Source organism: Rattus norvegicus, chromosome 12 (assembly GCF_021556685.1).
Source record: "Rattus norvegicus strain SHRSP/BbbUtx chromosome 12, alternate assembly SHRSP_T2T, whole genome shotgun sequence".
Lineage (NCBI taxonomy): Eukaryota > Metazoa > Chordata > Mammalia > Rodentia > Muridae > Rattus > Rattus norvegicus.
The window spans coordinates 50,691,108-50,712,112 of NC_141545.1; the positions used below are offsets into that span (position 1 = coordinate 50,691,108).

General features: G+C 49.0%; 1 protein-coding gene across 2 annotated transcripts in view; it reads left to right on the forward strand.

Moving 5' to 3' along the window:
• Positions 1-21,005, forward strand: part of Grk3 (G protein-coupled receptor kinase 3) — a 110,529-nt gene that overhangs the window by 34,982 nt on the left and 54,542 nt on the right. For both annotated transcript variants that reach the window (XM_087577781.1, NM_012897.4), the window contains exons 3-5: positions 12,047-12,120; positions 17,392-17,493; positions 19,552-19,626. In XM_087577781.1, coding sequence (XP_087433907.1) covers positions 12,047-12,120; positions 17,392-17,493; positions 19,552-19,626 — 251 coding nt within the window. The remainder of the gene's footprint in view (positions 1-12,046; positions 12,121-17,391; positions 17,494-19,551; positions 19,627-21,005) is intronic.

Consider the following 21,005-nt stretch of genomic DNA (forward strand, 5'->3'; position numbering starts at 1 on the left):
GAGACTAGGGTCCTGCTTTGAGTCAGCATCAAGGACGCCGGCTTTGTAAGGCTTCTCCTGCAGGAGTGGAGAGTTAAGGATCCCTTTGAGTTTCCTGATGTTAGGGATGGACACTGAGCTAAGCGTTGCTAATTGGATTTTGGATGGAAAGGGTTTCAGGGCAGGAGGCAGGCAAGCCCTGGGGCACTGGGCTGGTCAGTCCCAGACTCCTCAATTTTCATTTTGGATAGAGAAGCCACGCAGAAGGAAACAGAAGGAGGGAGAGGAGCCATCCATTAGACGGTGGTGAGGTAGTCTTGGCAGCCATCCTGTCAACCTGGGATCAGACAGAGAACTTCTGTCTGCCCCATCCCACAGCCTCTGCACCCCTGGGAACTAAGGACCCATTGATCAGCAGTCTGGGGTGTAAGCTGACAGAAGGCTGTAATTACCTCACAGGAAAACTTGTTGTCTCCTTGTTAAGCCATTACTCAAATTCTAGAAGTGGGCATAATTGTCATTGCCCAGAGGAAGGTTGGGGAAAGACACAATTTAGTGAGTCACGAATCTGCTACGCTGTGCCTCCTTGTCCCCAGAACCTCCCTGGGCTCCTGGCCTTTGATCCATGACTCACAGGCTGGCAGAGCTACCTGCATCTTTTAAAAAGGTAGACTTTCCTCTCCAATGAGCAACCCTGTCCAGGCTGTCTACCACAGCAGCTTCTATGCCTGCAGGCCCAGGAAGCAGCAGACCTGGAACATTGCCTGAGCAAATCACACACGTGCTGGGCGCTGCTGATTTTTCCCGGTCCTCATTCCCTGAACGCTGCTGCAGAACTGCCATGTTCACTGCATTTCGCACTGGGAATGATGAGGGGGTGGGAAGATAGGATGATGATGGGAATGATGGGAGGGTGGGAGGACGATGGGGGCATGGGAAAGATGATTGGAGGAGGGATGGGATGATGGGTGGGAGGATGATGGGAGGATGATGGGAGAATGGGAGGATGGGTGGGAGGATGATGGGAGCACGGAAGGATGGGAGGATGGGTAGGAGGACGATGGTGGCATGGGGATGATGGGTGGGAGGATGGGATGATGGATGGAAGGATGATGGGAGCATGGGAGGATGGGAGGATGGGAGCACAGGAGGACGGGGTGATGGATGGGAGGATGATGGGAGCACAGGAGGATGGGAGGATGGATGGGTCGATGGGAGAATGAGACGATGGTGGGAGGATGGATGGGAGGACGGGGTGGCGATGAGAAGATGAGAGGGTGGGCAGAGTGTGTACAGAAAGATCCATTATAAAGCACATTCGGGAAAGGGTGACCGCAGAGCAGCCTTCAACCACACCATTCTGCAGAAAGCGACCTCAGCACAGGGAAGAGGCACATGGAGCTGGCATGCTGATGTGGTACAGGACAGCAGGTTTTAAAGTATGCCCACTCCTGACCATCTCAAGACATTTCTGTCCTCTCTCCCCAAATGATGGGGACTTGACTGCAACCCAAGCCCCCCATCCAGTTGGTTTAGGATGCAAACTTTTATTTAATGAATAATTTGGGGTTTCAGGCTGCCCTCTTTTTCTCTGGTCTCAGAAGATGTCAAGTGCGTGGGTGCATGGGTCCGGATTCCACACAAGTAGGACACCTTATACAAGGGCCGTGGACACCTCAGGACTGGGTGCCTGGGTTTTTCCACATCCAGGGGACAATGCCTTGGATGAACAATCAGTTCATTGAAGTGTTTGCAGTCCTTCCTTTCTGAGGCATCTGTTAGCACTTTTGACACTGTGGAGAATGTGTTTGCTCGTGTGTGTGTGTGTGTGTGTGTGTGTGTGTGTGTGTGTGTGTGAGAGAGAGAGAGAGAGAGAGAGAGAGAGAGAGAGAGAGAGAGAGAGAGGTTCCTTGGAACCAATGGTGAATTGAATGGGAATTGAATTTCCAATGTGGAATTTTAGCTTAGCTCAGGGCTGAGTGTTCAGGAACTGTCTTGGCTCAAGTGTCTTCAGCCCTGAACTTGCGAGCTGGATTTTCATATCTTATAAAAAAAAAAGCCAATTGCCCACTTTATTAAAATTATTCCCCACAGGCCTTTTGGCAGTTGGAAGCCTCCAGCAAACACCATACTGTCCAGCTGATGAATATCGAATGTGGGTTTCCTGCAAATGGGTCCCTTGGCTGCTGGATGCGGCAGCTCTAACAGCGCATTGGAGACCCTGTGGTGTGGCCGTGTGGTGGTGTGGCAGTGTGGCTGTGTGGCGGTGTGGTCGTGTGGTGGTGTGGTGGTGTGGTGGTGTGGCCTTGTGGTGGTGTGATGGTGTGGCCATGTAGTGCTGTGGTGGTGTGGTGGTGTGGCCGTGTGGTGGTGTGGCCCTGTGGCAGAGCAGCCCTTCACTCCCCCTCTCTTCCCTACAGGGACTTGCTCTTCTAAGCCAAAGTCACCATTGCATCTCAGTTACAAGTCTCTGCATCAGACAGAGCCTTCACTATTCCCTCTGTGGCCTGTGCACACATCCAGGCCCAGCTGGCGTGTCCCTTCCTCTAGAACCCTTCATGGCTGATTTTTCCACTGCTCTGACTTGGGTTGGCCCTAGCCAGGGGACAGAGAGGAGAAGAAGGGTGAGCCCCTGTCCTCACATGATTCTGACCTGGTGAGAGGCAAACAGAAGCAAATGGGGACTACGTACTTAATGTGGCAGGGTAACTCCGTAAACATGGTCCTAGCTGCCAGCCCCAAAGCCTGTGGCATATGGACAAGGAGACACAAGAGGTCTCCCAAGCACTCCAGAAATGTAGGGGAGGAGCAGAGAAAGACTACAAGCATCGCTCACACAGAGCCAGGGCTCACATAACAGTCCCCTTTGTCATGGTACACCACAGGACAGACAGCCGTGCTGCTGAGGGGGACACTCACGTAGCTCTCCATAGCTGGCACAAAGACTCCCAACCCTGCCTCTGAGTGGTGGTGCATGACCACAGTTCCTGCACTCGGGAAGGGGGAAGCAGAAAGAGATGAGTTTGAAGACACTCTGACGAAAGCACTTTGGGGAGGAAGGGTTTGCTCAAGGGACAGTCCGTTGTGGCACAGGACTCAAGGCAGCAGGAGCCTGAAGCTGCCAATCACATCACAGCACACCCTCAAGCAGGAAGCAGATAGTGATGAACGCAGTCTGCTTCTCCACTCACAGAGTGGAGGACCCCAGCCAGGGAGTGCTGTCGCCTACAGTGGACGGGTCTTCCCGCCTCAGTTAACTCAATCAAGACAACCTTCTCACAGGCATGCCTGGAGGCTAGATTCCTCGGTGACCCCAGATCCCGAGACCTTATTTTGGGAAGGTTAGGAACCCAGTGTGGGGGGACTGGAGGAAATGGATGACTTCTTGTACCTATGAGGGGTCGCTGCTTCACGTAAGACTTGAAGTCCTGTGGGCGCAGCGAGTGTTCGCCAGCTGCAGTTGGAAGGTGGATGGCTGAGGAATGTCTTGTGGAGAATTGGCAGGTGTGGAGGCACAGTAAATACAGCATGTAAATATGTAAATACAGTATGGGCAGGGAGTGGCCCATCTGCTGGAACCAGCCATCCTGGGCAGGCAGGATAGGGAGACTGTCCTTGGTACAAAGCAGGTATGTGCTGTGGGGAAATGTGTGTTTTCTAATGTTTCCAGCAGCATCCCTGGAATCTGGAAATCACCAGGACGTCAGGTGTGATGGTTTGTGTGTGCTTGGCCTAGGGGGTGGCACTATTTGGAGGTGTGGCCTTATTGGAGTGGGTGTGGCCTATTGGAGTGGGTGTGGCCTTATTGGAGTAAGGTGTGGCCTTGTTGGAGGAGGTGTGGCCTTGTTGGAGGAAGTGTGGCCATGTTGGAGTAGGTGTGGCCTTGTTGAAGGAGGTGTAGCTCTATTGGAGTAGGTGTGGCCCTGTTTGGAGTAGGTGTGTCACTGTGGGTGTAGGCTTAAGACCCTCATCCTAGCTGCCTGGAACTCAGTATTCTGCTAGCAGCCTTCACATGAAGATGTAGAACTCTCAGCTCCTCCTGCACTATGCCTGCCTGGATGCTGCCATGTTCCCGCGTTGGTGAACCTGTAAGCCAGCCCCAATTAAATGTTGTCCTTATGAGAGTTGCCTTGGAGCTATACCCTAGAAGAAGCAAGAAACTAATCATCTTGGCAACAAAACAAAGAGAAGAAAAGCACACAAACATAACCTCACATCCAAATATGAATATAACAGGAAGCAATAATCACTATTCCTTAATATCTCTCAACATCAATGGCCTCAACTCCCCAATAAAAAGACATAGATTAACAAACTGGATACGCAATGAGGACCCTGCATTCTGCTGCCTACAGGAAACACACCTCAGAGACAAAGACAGACACTACCTCAGAGTGAAAGGCTGGAAAACAACTTTCCAAGCAAATGGTCAGAAGAAGCAAGCTGGAGTAGCCATTCTAATATCAAATAAAATCAATTTTCAATTAAAAGTCATCAAAAAAGATAAGGAAGGACACTTCATATTCATCAAAGGAAAAATCCACCAAGATGAACTCTCAATCCTCATCTTCGGTTGGTTTATATACAAGTGTGCAATTTCTAGGCTTGAAAGTAAAATGATGCTATCTGGTGCTGGATAGAGGAGCCTTATTTTTTATTATGGCAGCTTGCTATTTTTGTAACATGGTGATTTGGTTGAACACAATAAAGTACAGTAGTAACTGAAAAAAAAAAAAGAGTTGCCTTGGTCATGCTGTCTGCTCACAGCAGTAAAACCTTAACTGAGACATCAGGTATGGTCTGGGTGACTGGGGAAGGACTACTGGGAAAAGACACCAGAGAGCAGAGGGGCTGCAGCCTCCTGGGGTACCAGAAGGAAGCTGTGTAAGCTGTGCACCCCTCCCCCCAGGCAGTCTGTTCCTGTACTCAAGGCAGCTGTTGGCTCTCTGTTGTCAGTGAATGACAGCTCTGAGGGCTCCACAGTCATATGTGTGGTATGACACATGCGTGGGACACAGGGTTTTTTTTACTGTCAGTAAACTTGTCTGGAATGTAGTACCCCTGGGAAGACGTTCCCATGGGACTCAAAGTCAGCATGGAGCACAGAGGAGACACACTCTGCTCAATGACTGCTCTTGATTACCTCATGTAGAGGCAGGACATGGTGGGCATCTATGGTGTGTGACACTCCCGTGCCTGATATCCACAGACGCCAGTGCGGGTGGATGGTTCTATGATGGTCTATTTGAGTATTTCTTTTCCTTCATAAATCATTTGAGATCTGTTTAGCTGTCAGCGTTTGTGCTGTAGAAGAACGTCATGGTTAGTTTTCTGTCAGCTTGACATAAGCTAGGGCCGTTTGGAGAGAGGGAACATCGATTGAGAAAACTCTTCCATGAGGTTGTCTTGAGGCAACCCTGCAGGGCATTTTCTTAATAAATGATTGATGGGAAGGGCTCAGCCCATTGTGGGCGGGGCCATCCCTGGGCTGGTGGTCCTGGGGTCTATAAGAAAGCAGGCTGAGCAAGCAGCACCCCTCCACGGCCTCTGCATTAGTTCCTGCCTCCAGGTTCCTGTCCTGTGTGACTTCCTGCCCTGACTTCCTTCTGTGACAGACTGGTGTGGAAGTGTGAGCCCAAATCAGCTGTTAGCTGTGGCAGAAGAAACCCTAAGGACAAGGTGCCTGAGACTGAGAGGGGGGAATAAAGCAGTGTAACCCGGAGGCAGCCCGCCCTGGTCTGTGGCTGGAGACTATCATCGTGTGACAGGACCACTCCATAAAGCTGGAAGGAGTCCAGCTATCTGCAGGGCTGGGTGCGATTTCCCTGTGACAGCATTCTAGAATTCCCCCTGCCCCCACCCCTGGTTTTATTTTGTTTTGGCATCCAGTCCAGGGCATTCCACGGATTGTCCTTCAGCCACATGCACGGCCGTTCGCCCTCTTGTTCACACGAGCCACGTCATTTGATAAATAAACGATCCCATTAACTCCCCTAAGAGCCTGCTGGGTTTCCTGGGAACTGTCAGGCCTGGATTCCAACCAGTGTAGCCTGGCCACCCAGAGTTGAACACTTTTCTCCTGACTCTAAAGCAGCAGGGCCCTTCCTGGGACTTCTTTCTGGGAAGGTTTAAGTCTGAATGCCCAAACCCCGACCACTGTGCACCATTATGTACTAACTTAAAAAGTTTAACGAGGGGGCCAGCCCCTGCTGTTGTTGTCTGCACTCTTTGCCATAAATGTGAGAATTCGTGGACTGACTTCCTACAACATTTCCCGCTGGACCTGGCGCCGGGATCGCACTAATTGGAAGGCGGGTTTAATCAATGCTGCCCTGGAACGTGATGTGGCTCTTGACGGATGTGTGCCCTCTTGATCTTAGTCATCGGTGTCTCGTAACGTTCAGCCTAGGCGACATACGCGTGTCTGGTTAGACTTGTCCCTAACATCGCACCCACCGGTATGAACGGCACTGCTGCGTGTGCTTCCGTGTGCTGTGTGCGTGCGGAAGGCTGAAGTAAACCTCTTCAGTTACTTTATCATGCCACAGGGAAGCGTTTTACTTTATCGTGGCTCAGTTCCTAGCTCTTGCTCCATCTGAAGCTCCTCGGCTAACCTTTGAAGCTTTGTAAGAAAATTCAGTACAAATGGTTTCCCTACTGGGGCCATTTTGTCATTCTATACAGCGTCAAGATGGTGGGTGCTCACTGTCTGCCCTTTGGATTATTTTATTTTTATTCCGGGGCTGTCTAGTTCCTGGCGTCTCCTGTCTGGGTGCTGCAAGCTGGAGGTGTCTCCGAGTCTCAGGCTTGCTTCTGTTTCCTTGTCCTCTGGTCTTTACACCATGGCTCTTGGCTACGCTGATGTCTGACCACCCATCCTGTAATGGGATTGTTCAATTAAGTTTGCTGTGTTTAGAAAAAAAATGGAATCTGAGAGCTGAAAGCCTCTGAAAATTGCTCCAAGAATCTTTTCTTTTAAAAGTTGCATTGTTGCCTAGCAACCGCAAGGCCTTGGGTTCGGTCCCCAGCTCCGAAAAAAAGAAAAAAAAAGTTGCAGTGTGTGTGTGTGTGTGTGTGTGTGTGTGCATTTATATGTGTTTGTGTGTGTATTTGTGTATGTATGTGTGTTTGTGTATATGTACGTATGTGTGTATGTATGTATTTGTATATGTGTTTGTGCATATGTATGTATGTATGTGTATGGTTGTGGATGTGTATGTTTGTGTGTGTGTTTGTATGTGTGTATGTGTATGTGTGTGTGTGCATTTTTATGTGTTTGTGTGTGTGTTTGTATGTGTGTATGTGTATGTGTGTGTGTGCATTTTTATGTGTTTGTATGTGTGTTTGTGTATGTGTTTGATAGTGTGTGTGTTTGTGTATGTATGTGTGTTTGTGTATATATACGTATGTGTGTATATATGTATTTGTATGTGTGTTTGTGTATATGTATGTATGTATGTGTATGTTTGTGGATGTGTGTGTTTGTGTGTGTTTGTATGTGTGTATGTGTATGTATGTGTGTGTATATTTGTCTGTATATATATGTGTGTGTTTGTGTGTGTGTTTGTATGTGTGTATGTGTATGTATGTGTGTGTATATTTGTCTGTATATGTATGTGTGTGTTTGTGCATGTGTGTTTGTGTATGTGTCTGATTGTGTGTGTGTGTGTAGTGTTGTGTGTGTTTGTGAAAGTGCATCTGTGGAGGTCAGAGGACAACTTATGGGAGTCACGTTTTTCCTTCTCCTACATGGGTCCTGGTGACCAAACTCAGGTGGTCAGCTTGGTGGCAAGTTCCTTTACCCACTGAGACATCTCATCTGCCCAAACTCTTTTTTTCTTTCTTTTTAAACTTGAGGAACTATATACAAATGCTAGAAGCACACCATGTTGGTTTTTGTGAGCTTGTTCACCTAATTGAAGCAGGCTCAATAGTCATGCCATGTTTCAGGGTAATTCACGTGGTCCGTTCATGATACTGGCATAGAGAAATTCATTTTGAGCCACTTGACATGATCGCAGGGCAGAGTGTGTGGGGGGAATGTTTGCTCAGTCACTCCTGAAGAAGAAGAAGACACTGGTGTGGAGCAGGGAAACAGCCATCTGAAGGAGTTTTAGAGAACTCTTGGAGCATGCCATCTTGGCTGCCTGTACGGCGGCTCCTCCTTACCTCTCCACATCAGGTTAATTGCAGTGGATCTAAAATGCACTCCCGGTAAATTGTATTAGCATTTACATTTTTTTTCTTGTGTGTTAGCCCAAGGATACAATGTACTCAAAGTTTGTTTTTTCTTTAATGCCAAACTCAACAATCTCAAGAGGTTAGGTAATCGCTAATTATGAAAAGCAATTCACATTAGAAACCCACGACGACATCACTTATTCCTACATTAAATTTTTTAATTGTTAAAGGCGGGGGTTTGGTTATTTCTCCAGCACAATACAATAGCTCCTTCTGTAAGTTACATAACCTTACTTTTTACTTTACCTCTGTCACCCGTCGCGTTGGTGTTTGTTTTATTTCAGGCATAGTCTCACAGTGTAGTCCAGGCTAGCCTGAAATCTGCTATGTAGCCCAGGATTTTGGTCTAGCAGTTTAACAGTCCTCCTACCGCAGCCTCTTGGGTGCTGGATTGTAGGTGGGTACCACTTGGATCCATATATTGCCTTTTGTAAAAATATAATTTTGTGTTTTCTGTCATTTTAAGCGTCTTTATCCCCGAGGGCAGGTGAAGGAGCCTCATCCTAGAAGCCTGGTGCTCGCGGTTTTTGCCACTCTCTTCATGTTCTCTTGTAGTTTTGTTCTGTTTTTATCTTGTGCTTGTGTGTCCTTTGGTGAATCAGATACACCATGCCCCTCAGACACTGTGAATGAGTCTGTGCATCTAAGAGCAGCGTTCCTTTCTGAGCTGGCCATGGTACAGTGCTGGGGAACTCATGGATGAGGTGCTCCACACTCCACACCCACCAGGGAACTAAGTCACCACTAACATGCTCACGGCTCACACCTGAGCCTCTGTGTCCCCCGTTGTCTGTCTCCATTACCATCCTCTCTCCAGGTGAGCCTTCAGCTTTCCCTGCGTTTATAGGAGTTTTCACTGTGCAAGTGCACAGGTCTGCTCTGTGAACTATCGACGATTTTGGATGTCAGTTAGAGCTCTGTGTACACACACACTTACACACATATATACATATACACATACAAACACATCACACATATATACACAGGCACACACAGAGACACACATATACACATAGATACACAAACACACACAAAGACACAGACACACACATACACATATACACACATATACACATATACACAGACATACACAGACATACAGACAAACAGACACAGACACAAATATACATACATACACATATATACAGACTTGTAGATACATACATATACACACACAAACATACACATATACACACAGACACACATAAACATGCAGACACACATACACAGACAAACATATATACACATTCACATAAACACAGACACACATAGACACATAGATACACACAGACATACAAACATAAACATACATATATACACAGACGCACAGACACAGATAAACACATACACACATACATACAAACACACACACACACACACACACACACACACAGAGTCATAGGAAGGGCCACCTTGGCACAGTCTTTCTCTGCTACCTTATGCAGTTTACCGTCAGTCCTCTGCCTCAGGTGGTGTCAACTGTTGCACCGCCTTGGGTGTCTCTCTTCTCATGTCCAAGCACCGTGTACAACTGAAAACGCAGTAACTTTTTCCATGAGGGTGCAAGGACCTGGGAAAATGGTTACCATTCTCCCCTCCTCTCCCCTCTATCCCACAAGCTACATGGTTAACAGCGCTCACACACGAAGGGGAAGTTGGTCCATCTGGTGAGAGGATAAAAGAGGGAAGAAATCAGAGCCCTTTGCTTAGTGTCTGCACAGACTCATGCCTAAAACATGGAGGAAGTCTATGACACCTGATTAGTTCTGAGCTTGGCTACTTGGTCCTGGCTAACAGTCAAAGCTGCCTTCTATCCCCCAACCCCAACCCTCTGCTTCCCTAAGCTCCTCCACTGAAGTCTTTGCTTGTGGGGGAAACACCGTCATTCCTGAAGGGTCTGGACCCTGAGCCGTTCATTCTGAGTCAAGCTGCAGTTCCCACTGGCTTTAACTCCATGGACAAAGTCTTTGGTGCTTAGTGGAGCTGAGTGCTTAGGCCCCTCCTCCTGTATGACACACACATCCTTCCTCATACCCCTAGTGAGTCTCCATCCAAGGGCCCTTGGCCTTCAGTCACTAAGCAGCAGAGTCTCTTCTGTGCCCATGGATTCAGAAGCAGGAGGAACTACGGCATTACTACCCCTCCCCAGCAATGAAGGAGACCCTCACTGAGCACAGTTTTTGTAACCTGGCTCTCTAGTGGTTGGTAGGGGGAGTCTCAGAATACCTCAGAGAATCACAGCTGCATCAGGGCCCTTCTATGTGCCTGCACTCAAAGTGTTCAACCTCCACACCCAGACAGCTTACCCACTGTTTTACTGGGGTGTTTCTGTTTCAAAAATTAACTTAAAAGAGTGTCATTTGGGAGCTGGAAAGGTGGCTCCGTGGTTAAGAGTTCTTGCTACTCTTCTGAGAGACCAGGGTGGTCAGATCCCAGAATTCATACCTGACAGCACACACCCACCTCTAAGTCCAGCTCTAAGGGATCTAACACCCTCTTCTGGCTAGGCAGGCAGGCACATCTCCCTAGTCCCCAACTTTCTGTATTCTGACTCCTCCACCTCTACCCTTAATGCAATTGGCTAGCCCAGGCTTGGCTGTGAGGCTTCTGCTAGGTGCTGTGTTTGTGAAGGACAGGAACTTTAGATACAGAAAATTTACTAGAGTGGCAGGTGTCTCCCTGGATGCCTGTTGGGGAAGCGGTGGAAAAGGCTGCCCTCTCCTGGGCTCGGGGAGGTGCTCAGTGCAATGAAGTGAGGTGAGCCTATGGTCCGTGCTCACCTCTAACTCCAGCACCACTGAGACAGACAGATTCCAGGGCTCAACAGGAGACCCCTGGAATTGATACCTGGCCTGCACATGCAGACATGTGCACACACCTGCACACTCACCTTTGAGCAATCATGTATGGACAGGGACACCCCCCTCCCCCATATGGATTCTACCATGGGGTTCTGTCTCTTCCAGGGCAGACATCAGAGCATAGGCAGATCCTGGGGACACGTTGGAGGGAACTGTTTGTGTGGGGGTTGGGGGTGGGGTGCTCCAGGCATAAGGTATGGTTTGCTTCAAATGGTTCTGGTGTCCTGAGCCAAGAACCCTTTGAGAATGGGGAGCTTGTGAGTTTGCTGAAATGGGAGGTAGGAGAGAAGGTGGAGAGAAGAACCGGGTAAGCTGGGCCAGCTCCAGGCAGCCAGCCCTGTCTTCACAGGAACCCGCTCTGCTCTGCATCTCTGCCCTCTTGGACTGCTTACTCCATATGGTGACCTGGGACCTCAGGATAATGCTCATTTACATGATGGGAGGGGCCATAAGCAGAGATGAACTGCCAATACTCCTTGTTCTCTTCCCTCCCTGGCCCCTTTCTCCTTCTCTTCACATGTTCCTTGCCTCTGGCCTCTCCTCCCCTCTCCTCTCCCCTCCTCTCCACTCCCTTCCCCCCTCCCCGCTCTCTGTCTCTCTGTCTGTCTCTGTCTCTGTCTCTGTCTCTCTCTCTCTCTGTCCCTACTCCCTCCTCAGCTCCCCTCCCCATGCCCTAAATAAACTCTATTCTATACTAAACCCATCATATGGGCTGGTACCTCAGGGGGAAGGGTTGCCTCAGCATGGGCCCACCAAGCCACCCCCTCCCACCTCACCATACCTCTCCTCTACCTTGGCTCTTTCTTTTCTATAAAACACAACAAGTGTGGCACAGTCACCTGGGGTCCCTGGCCAATTCAAGATGCTGAGCTATGAGCACATTACTTCAGGGAAGCCCTGCAGGATATAATTTCTTCATTTCCCAGACTGAAGTTTTTCCTCTTCTCCCCCCACCCCCCTTTTAGGCTTCCTGCTATTTAAAGATTTCTGCTTGAATGAAATCGGTGAAGCGGTGCCTCAGGTGAAATTTTATGAAGAGGTAAGACTCGGCCCTCCTGCGAAATTCCCTTCCAAAATGTGTTCAGATGAGCATTGAGAAAAAAATCTTAAGGATCGTAAACACCTTATGTAATTGAGAAGTTCATTAAAATCCTTACGGTGCAGATGTCTCAGCAGTGGTGGCCATGCCCACAAGCCAGGCCTGATGCACACATAGCTCTGGCTTTAAAGCAGCAATGGACAGTTCTCAACCTGTGGGTGGCAGCCTCTTTGGGGGCTGAAGAACCCTTTCACAGGGGTCAGGTGTCTGATATCCTGCACACCAGATATTTATATCATGATTTGCAACAGTAGCAAAATTACAGTTAAGAAGTAGCAACCAGATACTCACATTATGATTTGCAACAGTTGCAAAATTACAGTTATAAAGTAGCAAGGAAATGATTTCATAGTTGGGGTCATCACAACACAAGGGACTGTAATATGGGGTCCCAGCATCAGGAAGATGAGAACTGCTGCCCTGGAGGCTTTGGAGCAAGTTAGAGGAAGAATGTAGCTGACTCCAGAGGCTTCAGAGTTCTTCGGGGGTCACAGGCAGCACCTGGCTCTTGGCTATCTATAGATCTTGGTTGCTGCTTCCATGGGAGCCGAGGCTGAGGGCTGCTGGGTTTGAAAGAGAAGCTAACTTGGGGCTTGCTGGCCATCTTGGAGGACTAGAGTCAGGACATTGTGGGGCTGAGTTTCCCAAACATACATGTGCTTTCCCTAAGACATTGGGTGAAGTTTGTGGTTGGAGGGGCCCAGAGAGTTAGTGTAGATGTTTCTGGAAGGCCCATAAAAATCTAACTAAGCCTTATTGGGTTAGAGGATGCAGACATCCTGGAAGCTGGAAGAGTAAGCTAGGGAGACCCTGGTGGGAGTGACCTGTCCAGTGTGAATGCACAACTGCTCGGGGCAGCTCAGAACAGGGATTGTGGGTTGCTGGCTACTTGATGTGGATGTGTTCAAGGTGATTGCAGCAAGGTGACATTTAAACAAGAGCTCAGCTGAGAAGACTGGCCTCTTGGTGGGTTCGGGAGTGCACAGGAGGCCACACAGCTACCATGGTGGGGAGGAGCGTGACACAGGAGGAACTGAAATTGAGGGCAGCGTGAACATGGAGGAAAGAAGAAGACAGGGGAATTAAACCACAGACACAATGGCAGATTCTGATTGGGTGTGCTTATCTGTGAGCCTCTGCCATGGGTTGGATTCCCTTCATCCTGACTCAGTTTACCTCAGGTCTTTGTCACCAGACCTGAGAGCGATATTAAAGTCTCCCACTCAGGATGGTGGAATACATTGCTGATTTCTGTTGTCTTTTCTCGTACATTGAAGCTCTGTGGCCGATCTCACAGACATATTGCTAGGATGTCACTATATGAAGTGAGCTGCCTGCCGTCCCAGACCTTCCTTTGGCTCCTTTCTCCCTGTGCTATGGCCACAGCCACAGCTGCTTGTGGTTCTGGGGAAGAGGCCTCTCTCAGTCTTTACAGTGCTTCTTCATAGGAACAGGAGCCTGCTGTTCATCCCCATGCTGGCGACGTCCGCTTCCCAGGGACTGTAGATATCATAATCACTTTTGCAGCATTTGCTGAAAGTCTCCAGCCCGTGCATTTATATCCTCAGCCAAATCAGAAGCAACGAGGGAGTTTATTTTTTTAGAGTACCTCTTCCTCTCTTCCCAGATTCCAGTCCTATTTTCATGATCGATGGATATTATCTTGCTGGCCCCAAAACTGTGTTCAGTTTTTCTTTTTCACTTTTTTTCCCTCTTCTAGAAACTGGATAATATCTTTGGTCTGTGTTTGAATCCACAGACCCTTTGTCTCAGCTTCCGAAGCCTGCTCTCCCCTCTATCCACTGAATGGTTTATTTCATATCTTATATTTTCCCTTCTGAAATTCCCAGTCGATTTTTTTTTTTGGATAGTTACTGTTTGGGTTTTCATTTCTGCTGCTGCGATAAAATGCCCGGACAAGAAATGGTGGGGAGGGAGGGATTATTCTGCTTAAAATCCCAGTTACACTCTGTCATTGAAGCCCAGGCAGAAGCTCAAAGCTGGCCACATCACAATCAAGAGCAGCAAGACCCCAAGGCTATCCCTTGCTAGCTTGCTCTAGGCTAACTTTCTCCTCTAACTATTCAGGACCCTCCTCCTCCATCCAGGGAGCAGTGTTTCCCATGAACGGGCTGAGGCTTCTCACATCAATGGACAGTCAAGACAATGGTCCCTAGACAGGCCCACAGGCCACCTACTGTAGAAAATTCCTCAGTACTCCTGTCTTCTACAACTATGGTCCATTAAGCAGTGCTTAAAGCATTCCTCACCCCAAGTTCCCAAATCTGCATTCCTCTGGAAGCGTGGGCAGGGCCTCTCACAGCAAAACTTTTATCGGCAGCTGTTTCTAAAAGTTTGTTGCAGTTTTCTTCTTAACCCAAGGAATTGAGACTGCAGTATTCTATCTATTCAACAAGCTTTACAGGCACAACCACTGAGCAATATCATTCTACTTCAATCCCCTAAACTAATCTGGCTTCCTCCCAGTCACAATCCCAGGCTGTAACTCCAGGCTGTAAGCAAGTCGAAGGTAAAAACGAAATAGCAAGTTGTTTTTTTTTTTTTTTATGTTGCTACCCACCACACAGGTGTGCTCTATGTCTCACTGTAGTCACTGATGTATGGTCCTTCCCTGATTATTCTGGCTCTGGTCTTGTTGGATTGGATCTCATGGATCTCCACAGGTGAACAGCATAAACATGTAGAGAACAGTGTGATTGATGATTGACCAATGAGCCCCTAACTCTCACAGGCTCTCCCCAACCCTGTGGTATACCATCAGTGACTCTTATTCAGGGCCACCGAGGCTGGCTATGCCCAGATGCCCATGCGTCATCAGGTGCCCAGCGTGTTTGACAGAATTATCTATGTAGATATTTGTCCTGAGTTGTCCTGATGCTGTTGTATTCTGATGTTAATTCTGCTTCCTCAAGAGGGCTTGCCCCTGAGGGTCAGTCCTTCCTGTACTCTGGTGATCTCGTGTGAACCTTCTCCCCATTATAACTGATCAGTAAAGGCTAGAGCTTGTGATTGGGCAGTAGAAGGGAAAGGTGGGACTGGAGGTTTGAGAGTGAGGGCAGGGGGAGAGAGGTTTCTCCCAACATCATAGCTGGGAGAAGCTGTAAGTATCAAGGGGTCTTATAGCTGAGGATCAGGTTAGTACAGTGTTATATCTACCCAATCTAGGCATACAGCTTATAGTTATAACAACTGGAGTGTGTGTGTGTGTGTGTGTGTGTGTGTGTGTGTGTGTGTGTGTGTTTTAATATGGGCTGATTGGGGCTGGAAATTCCAGCATGAGATTTTGTCAACTTCTCCATTATCCGTGTCTGTTAGCTTGCTCTCCGGTGCAACTGTCGTCATGCATCCTTGAACTGACAGTCATGGTGTCGGGAGGACCATTCTGCTCTAAGCAGGATTTTGACGGATGTCAGATGAAGCACAGGTCTGATGATCTGATGGGCTAGACTCGAGGGTGCAGCATTTGGCCGAGGGGGAAGTGAATGACAGCCTTCCTTTCAGCTCGGGGTTTCTGACGAAGAAATCCAGTGGGACGAGGTGGTTATGATCCACTGCAAGTAGAGATGGGGCTCCTTTAGATGAACCCAAGTAGGGCTGCTTTGTAGATACCCAGCGGGAAAGGGCAAATGTGCAGTTGTTGGCATCTGCAGGCCTGGTAGCTACCCTAAGGTCTGTATGGCTAGTGATAGCCTTACAGGGTGTCCAGGGCTCTGGAAGCCAATGGGAGACTGAGGGGGGAATGGAAGCAAAACCCTGGAGACACTGGGCTCGGATTCCAGAGAGGTGGGCCTGGGACACAGAGGTGGCCTGGGCAGTGACATGTGCAGCCATGTGCGTGTCCAATCAGAGAATGACTGTCTAATTGTCGTATGCTGTCACCGCCATCTTTCAGCATGGAGGCTCATCGCCTGAGTGCCAGCCCAGCCCTCCTACCATTATTAAATGTGAGCCGCAGTCAGGAGGTCCTTTGGGAAGCCTCGTCATGGATGATGATGAGCCTTCTGAAAGAAAGTGAGGTGTGGGTTTCAGCCGCCCGCCGGCCCCCTTGCTCTCTCTGCGCTGTCTGATGTTCATGTGGGGTTAATCGGACCCAGGTCCCAGAGCACGGACAGGGTGCTGTGCGTTGTGTGTTCATGAAGCCGGGATTGTCCATGTAGCTGCGGGAGACAAATCATGGAAACTTCCAGGAGCGAGCATCTGACTCGCCAGAAGCACCGTGTCTCATGGGTGTCCTGAATGCATCCCTTTACAGTTGTGCTCAGGACATTAGTTCTGGGAGGCTGCGCTACCCCTCCAGGTTGTTTATCAGGGACCCGCTTTGGCCTCCGGTTGGCTTGGCATCTGTTCTAGCGTTTAGGCCTTCTGGCGTTAACCCTTGACTATTCCAAGACCAAAATGCAACCCGGGGAGTCAACCAAGCAAGAAGTCAGCTAAGCCCCGCCCCATCCTCTCCTAGGGCTTGGGTGCACTGTGCCTGACACTGTGTGCCTTGCCGTGGTGGTGCAGCTGCTCTGCAGTTAGTTTTTAGAGACTGAAGGAGGGTGCTTGGATATGCCAGCCTTGCTGAGGCCGTCTGATCCTCTTGGGATGGTTCCACAGTGTGGTCTGCCCCAAGAAGACCCCATTCCTAGCCCCAGAAGGCCCTCTGGTGTGACTGCCAGCCACCATGCTACACTGTGGACTGGATCCTCATAACGTCTCAGCGTGGGAACCATCTGTAGTCACAGGGGCCTCCGTGGTGACACCCTCTTCCCCCTCCCCCAAACTGTGACCTCACCTGTATGAGGAATCTCCCTAGGATTGACTGGTTTTGATTCCAGTGTGCAAACACTGGCCTGTAAGTTCAAAGCCACCCCGTGGGGATCAAGTCCCTGTTCCTGCCAGCCCAGGCAAACAGCTCTCAAGTGGCCCCTGGCTTCTATCTATGCTGTGTGGGATAATTGTGGTCACGGTAGACTTTGTTTCCACATTAAAATGCTCAGGGAAACCTGTTTGTGTTTCTAGCTGGGTCTAATGCGTGGGCAGCCTCGTTATCTCCTCATGCAACGTGGTCATTTTTAGGGGAATCGCTGCCTCCGTAATTTGTTTTTATCTCCTGGGGAAGGGTTCCCGCCCGGGTCAGCTGTAGTTCTAAATAAAGCCGGTTTCTAGGAAGCCGTGAGCTAATGTTGACAACCTCCGGAAATCTAGATAAAGGAATACGAGAAACTGGACAACGAAGAAGACCGGCTGCACCGGAGTCGGCAGATGTACGACGCCTACATCATGAGGGAGCTTCTGTCCAGCACACACGTGAGTGTCCCATCCCGAGCCCCAGACGGCACCACGCGCGGCATTGACAGAGTCTCTGTGTGTAGCCCAGGCTGATCTTCGACAGTTTCCTAAACACTAACACTGACTCACTGATGCTGGTGATGGTGATGATGGTGATGGTGATGGTGGTGGTGATGGTAATGGTGGTGATGATGATGATGATGGTGGTGGTGGTGGTGGTGATGATGATGATGATGGTGATGATGATGGTTAGTGTTGCTGTATCATTTAGGGGGTCTAGAGTTGAACCCAGGGCCTCATGCTTGCTAGGCAAACAGCACTGAGCCATCTCCCTAGGGCTTGCCTCATTGGATTAGATTTAGCTATACTTTGACTGTTGGGCAAACCAGAGTTATATTAATATAGATCTTCAGTGATTGGGATTGATCAGGATTACTAATACCATGCTAATTTTATTCATGATCGGAGAAGTCATTGTCTCCCTTAGGAGTTGGACAAAACAATCTAATTGGGATAAACTAGGTCCTAGGAGGTGACACAGGAGCGAATGGATTATATAGCAAGGTAGACATTGTAATGTGGTTGCAACTCAGGCTGTTTTCAAAGAACACACGGTCTTCACCTACTTTGTCTGAGGCCACTAGCCACATGTGGCTACTTGAGTTTACCTAAAGCAATTACAATTAGATGGAGTCACTTCCGGGCTTCCCGTGAACTGTGTCTCAGGTACCCTGGAGCCCCGTGTGGCCAGAGGCTCCCGTCTGTGACAACACAAAGGGATGACATTGCACCGTGTCAGGGCAGCTGTCTGGATGGCCCAGCCATGCCTTAGCACTTAGGATGTGGTTACAGTTTGTAGCGATGTGTGAGTGGTTGGGGCACACGCTGGCCTCTCTCAAAGCTTCTGCTGCTTCTTCGCTGTGCTATGTAGAGGGAATTGGAGCCTGATACGTGCTCACTGCTTTGTACCTGGGTGCCTTGGCTGGGCGTGGCCTGAGCCCTGGAGGATGCGTGTAGTTGGTGGAGCCTGCGTGAACTTGGCTTTCCTCAGCTCAGCTCTGAGGTGCACTTCAACAGAGTGGTGGGTTTTGTTCAAATGGCTTGTGGAGTTTATCCCCACCCTCTATCCCCCTGCCAGATTGAGTGAGATGTATGCTCCAGAGTTAGAGGCAATGCTCTGAGCACTCTGGGGTCACATACCGCTCAACCACTTCTATCCTGAACACTACAAAGATTTAAACTGAGACTTGGAGAGCTGATCCCTCCATGACAGGCCTATGCGTTTGCTGCTGTCTAGACTGACCGACTTCTCCCCCAAGAGCCTTTTGCAGCCCAGGTTGTCTGTAGAGGTAGCTGTGGGAGTGAGGACAGTCGGAGTCTCAGATAAGTAGCATGTGTTAGTGTTTCTGTGAACTGTAAGAAACAGGAATCTCCACAAGGCCCTGGGTTCGGTCCCCAGCTCCGGAAAAAAAGAACCAAAAAAAAAAAAAAAAAAAAAAAAAGAAACAGGAATCTCGTTAATCACCCGAGAAACAATTCGAATAAAGGAGACCACATTGAAAGGTTTCCGGAAGATGTAGTTGGCAACCCACACCGACAGAAGTTCTGTCCTGTTTGCCCTCTGCTGGGGCTCAGTGAGACCTCCGGGCCCCAGAGCCATCTGTCACTGTGGCCCGTCTTGTAATCCTTGTGTTGAATTCCTAGGTGCATGACCCTGCATCTGTGTTCTCTGACACAGCAGATAGCTTACATCTGTAGAACTGTCATTAAGGAAGGAAATGGTTATGTACATAGTCAGGCGGTGGTAGGCCTCCTGATGCTCTGTTGCCATGGCAACCTTGACCTGCTGAGGGGTCTATTCTGGGCACCCCAAGGAAGGACTATGGGTACCCAGAGGACAGTATGTGCTTGGATTGTCTTCAGAGAGCCCACGGGTCACTCTTAGGGGATCACTGTTGTAATGCGTAATCTACAGACATGTCACCTCCTTATTAAAAAATCCTCTCTTTCTTTCTTCCTTCTTTTCTCTCTCTTTTTCTTCCTTCCTTCCTTTTTTTCCCCTTTTTCTCCTTAAAGCAATTCTCAAAGCAAGCTGTAGAACATGTCCAGAGCCATCTCTCCAAGAAGCAGGTGACGCCTACCCTTTTTCAGGTAAGATAAGATTACTTCAAAACAAATGTCCCAACCCGCCTCCCTAGCAGACCTGGTAACATTTCCTCAGCTCGTCAAACACACTGACACGCATGGCTGTCCGCTCGGAGCACGCAGGTCCTCTCGCTGCAACCTGCTGCACGCGCGGACAGGCACTAAAGATGTTCCTGCAAAGGGGCTGCTGGCTGAGGCCGTCTTGTAACTGGAAATCCGTTGAGCTAAGACAGAGCTGAGCCTTCCTCCCGCTTGGCATTCGGTGTCTGTGATAAGTGGGGTGATGTGGCTTGCAGTGATTATCCTGTGGATTAAGTGGGATTTATGTTCCAGAGTTAGAGGTGATTCTCCGAGCACTCTGGGGTTCCATGCCCTTGGACTGTTTCTATCCTGAACATTACAAAGGTTTAAACCGAGACTCAGAAAGTTGGCCTCCCGTGATGGGCCTATGTGTTTGCTGCTGTGTAGGCTGACCGGCTTTCTCCCCTGGGAGCCTTTTCCAGCCCAGGTTTTCTGTAGAGGTGGCCACAGGAGTGAGGCAAGTCAGAGTCTCAGATAGGTAGCATGTGCTCCTGTTTCTGCAAAGTATAAGACACAGGAATCTCATTAATCGATTTTCAACAGTGCGGTGACTGGATTCATCCCTTATCAGATTACCAGCTTATTTACCTTGAGATACACTGGTAAAGCCCAGGCTAGCCCCTGGATCCTCCATCTCCCCTGGCCATTACAGCTGCATGTGACTGTGCCGTGCTGGTTCTGGACTTGATGTCTTAGAACAGGGCAAACTTCTGCAAAGCAAAGTTGATGATCCTCAGGTCCTGAGCACCCGCCTAGTGGCTCATCAGGCATTGCCGTTCTCTTGGAATGTTAGGTGGACCTGTCTGCACACTCCAGAATGCTCCCAGAGTTAGGATCAGAGCCCGTGTCCCTAGGATAACCTTGGCAAGCTGGACTGGTCTACTTGGCATTAATAAGACATATACACAAGCCAAGTTAATAGTAAAACACAGAGGAAGAGAATTTCAAAGCAAGACCACACTGGGAAAAAGGAAGAGATCCATTCCACCCTACGTCTGTCATCTGGGTCCTGACGTGAGGATAAGGGTCAGGCTATAGGCATAGCTGGACAGTCCTGGTGACAATGTGGCCACGTCCATCACATTGTGTTCTGATGAGTTCTTAGAATCATGTCGTCTCTTCCAGCTGGCACTGTGCCTCTCAGTGCTTCAGCCTTCTCCTCCTCAAACCCTGAGACTCCTGAGGAAATTCTAGTTCTCTGCTCGCTTGTTATCTCCTAGTCTGGTAGCAGAGCAGAGGGACATAGTATCTATTTTGATTGTCCTTATCCCTGCCTGGCCAGTTACAGGAAGAGTCTATGTTTC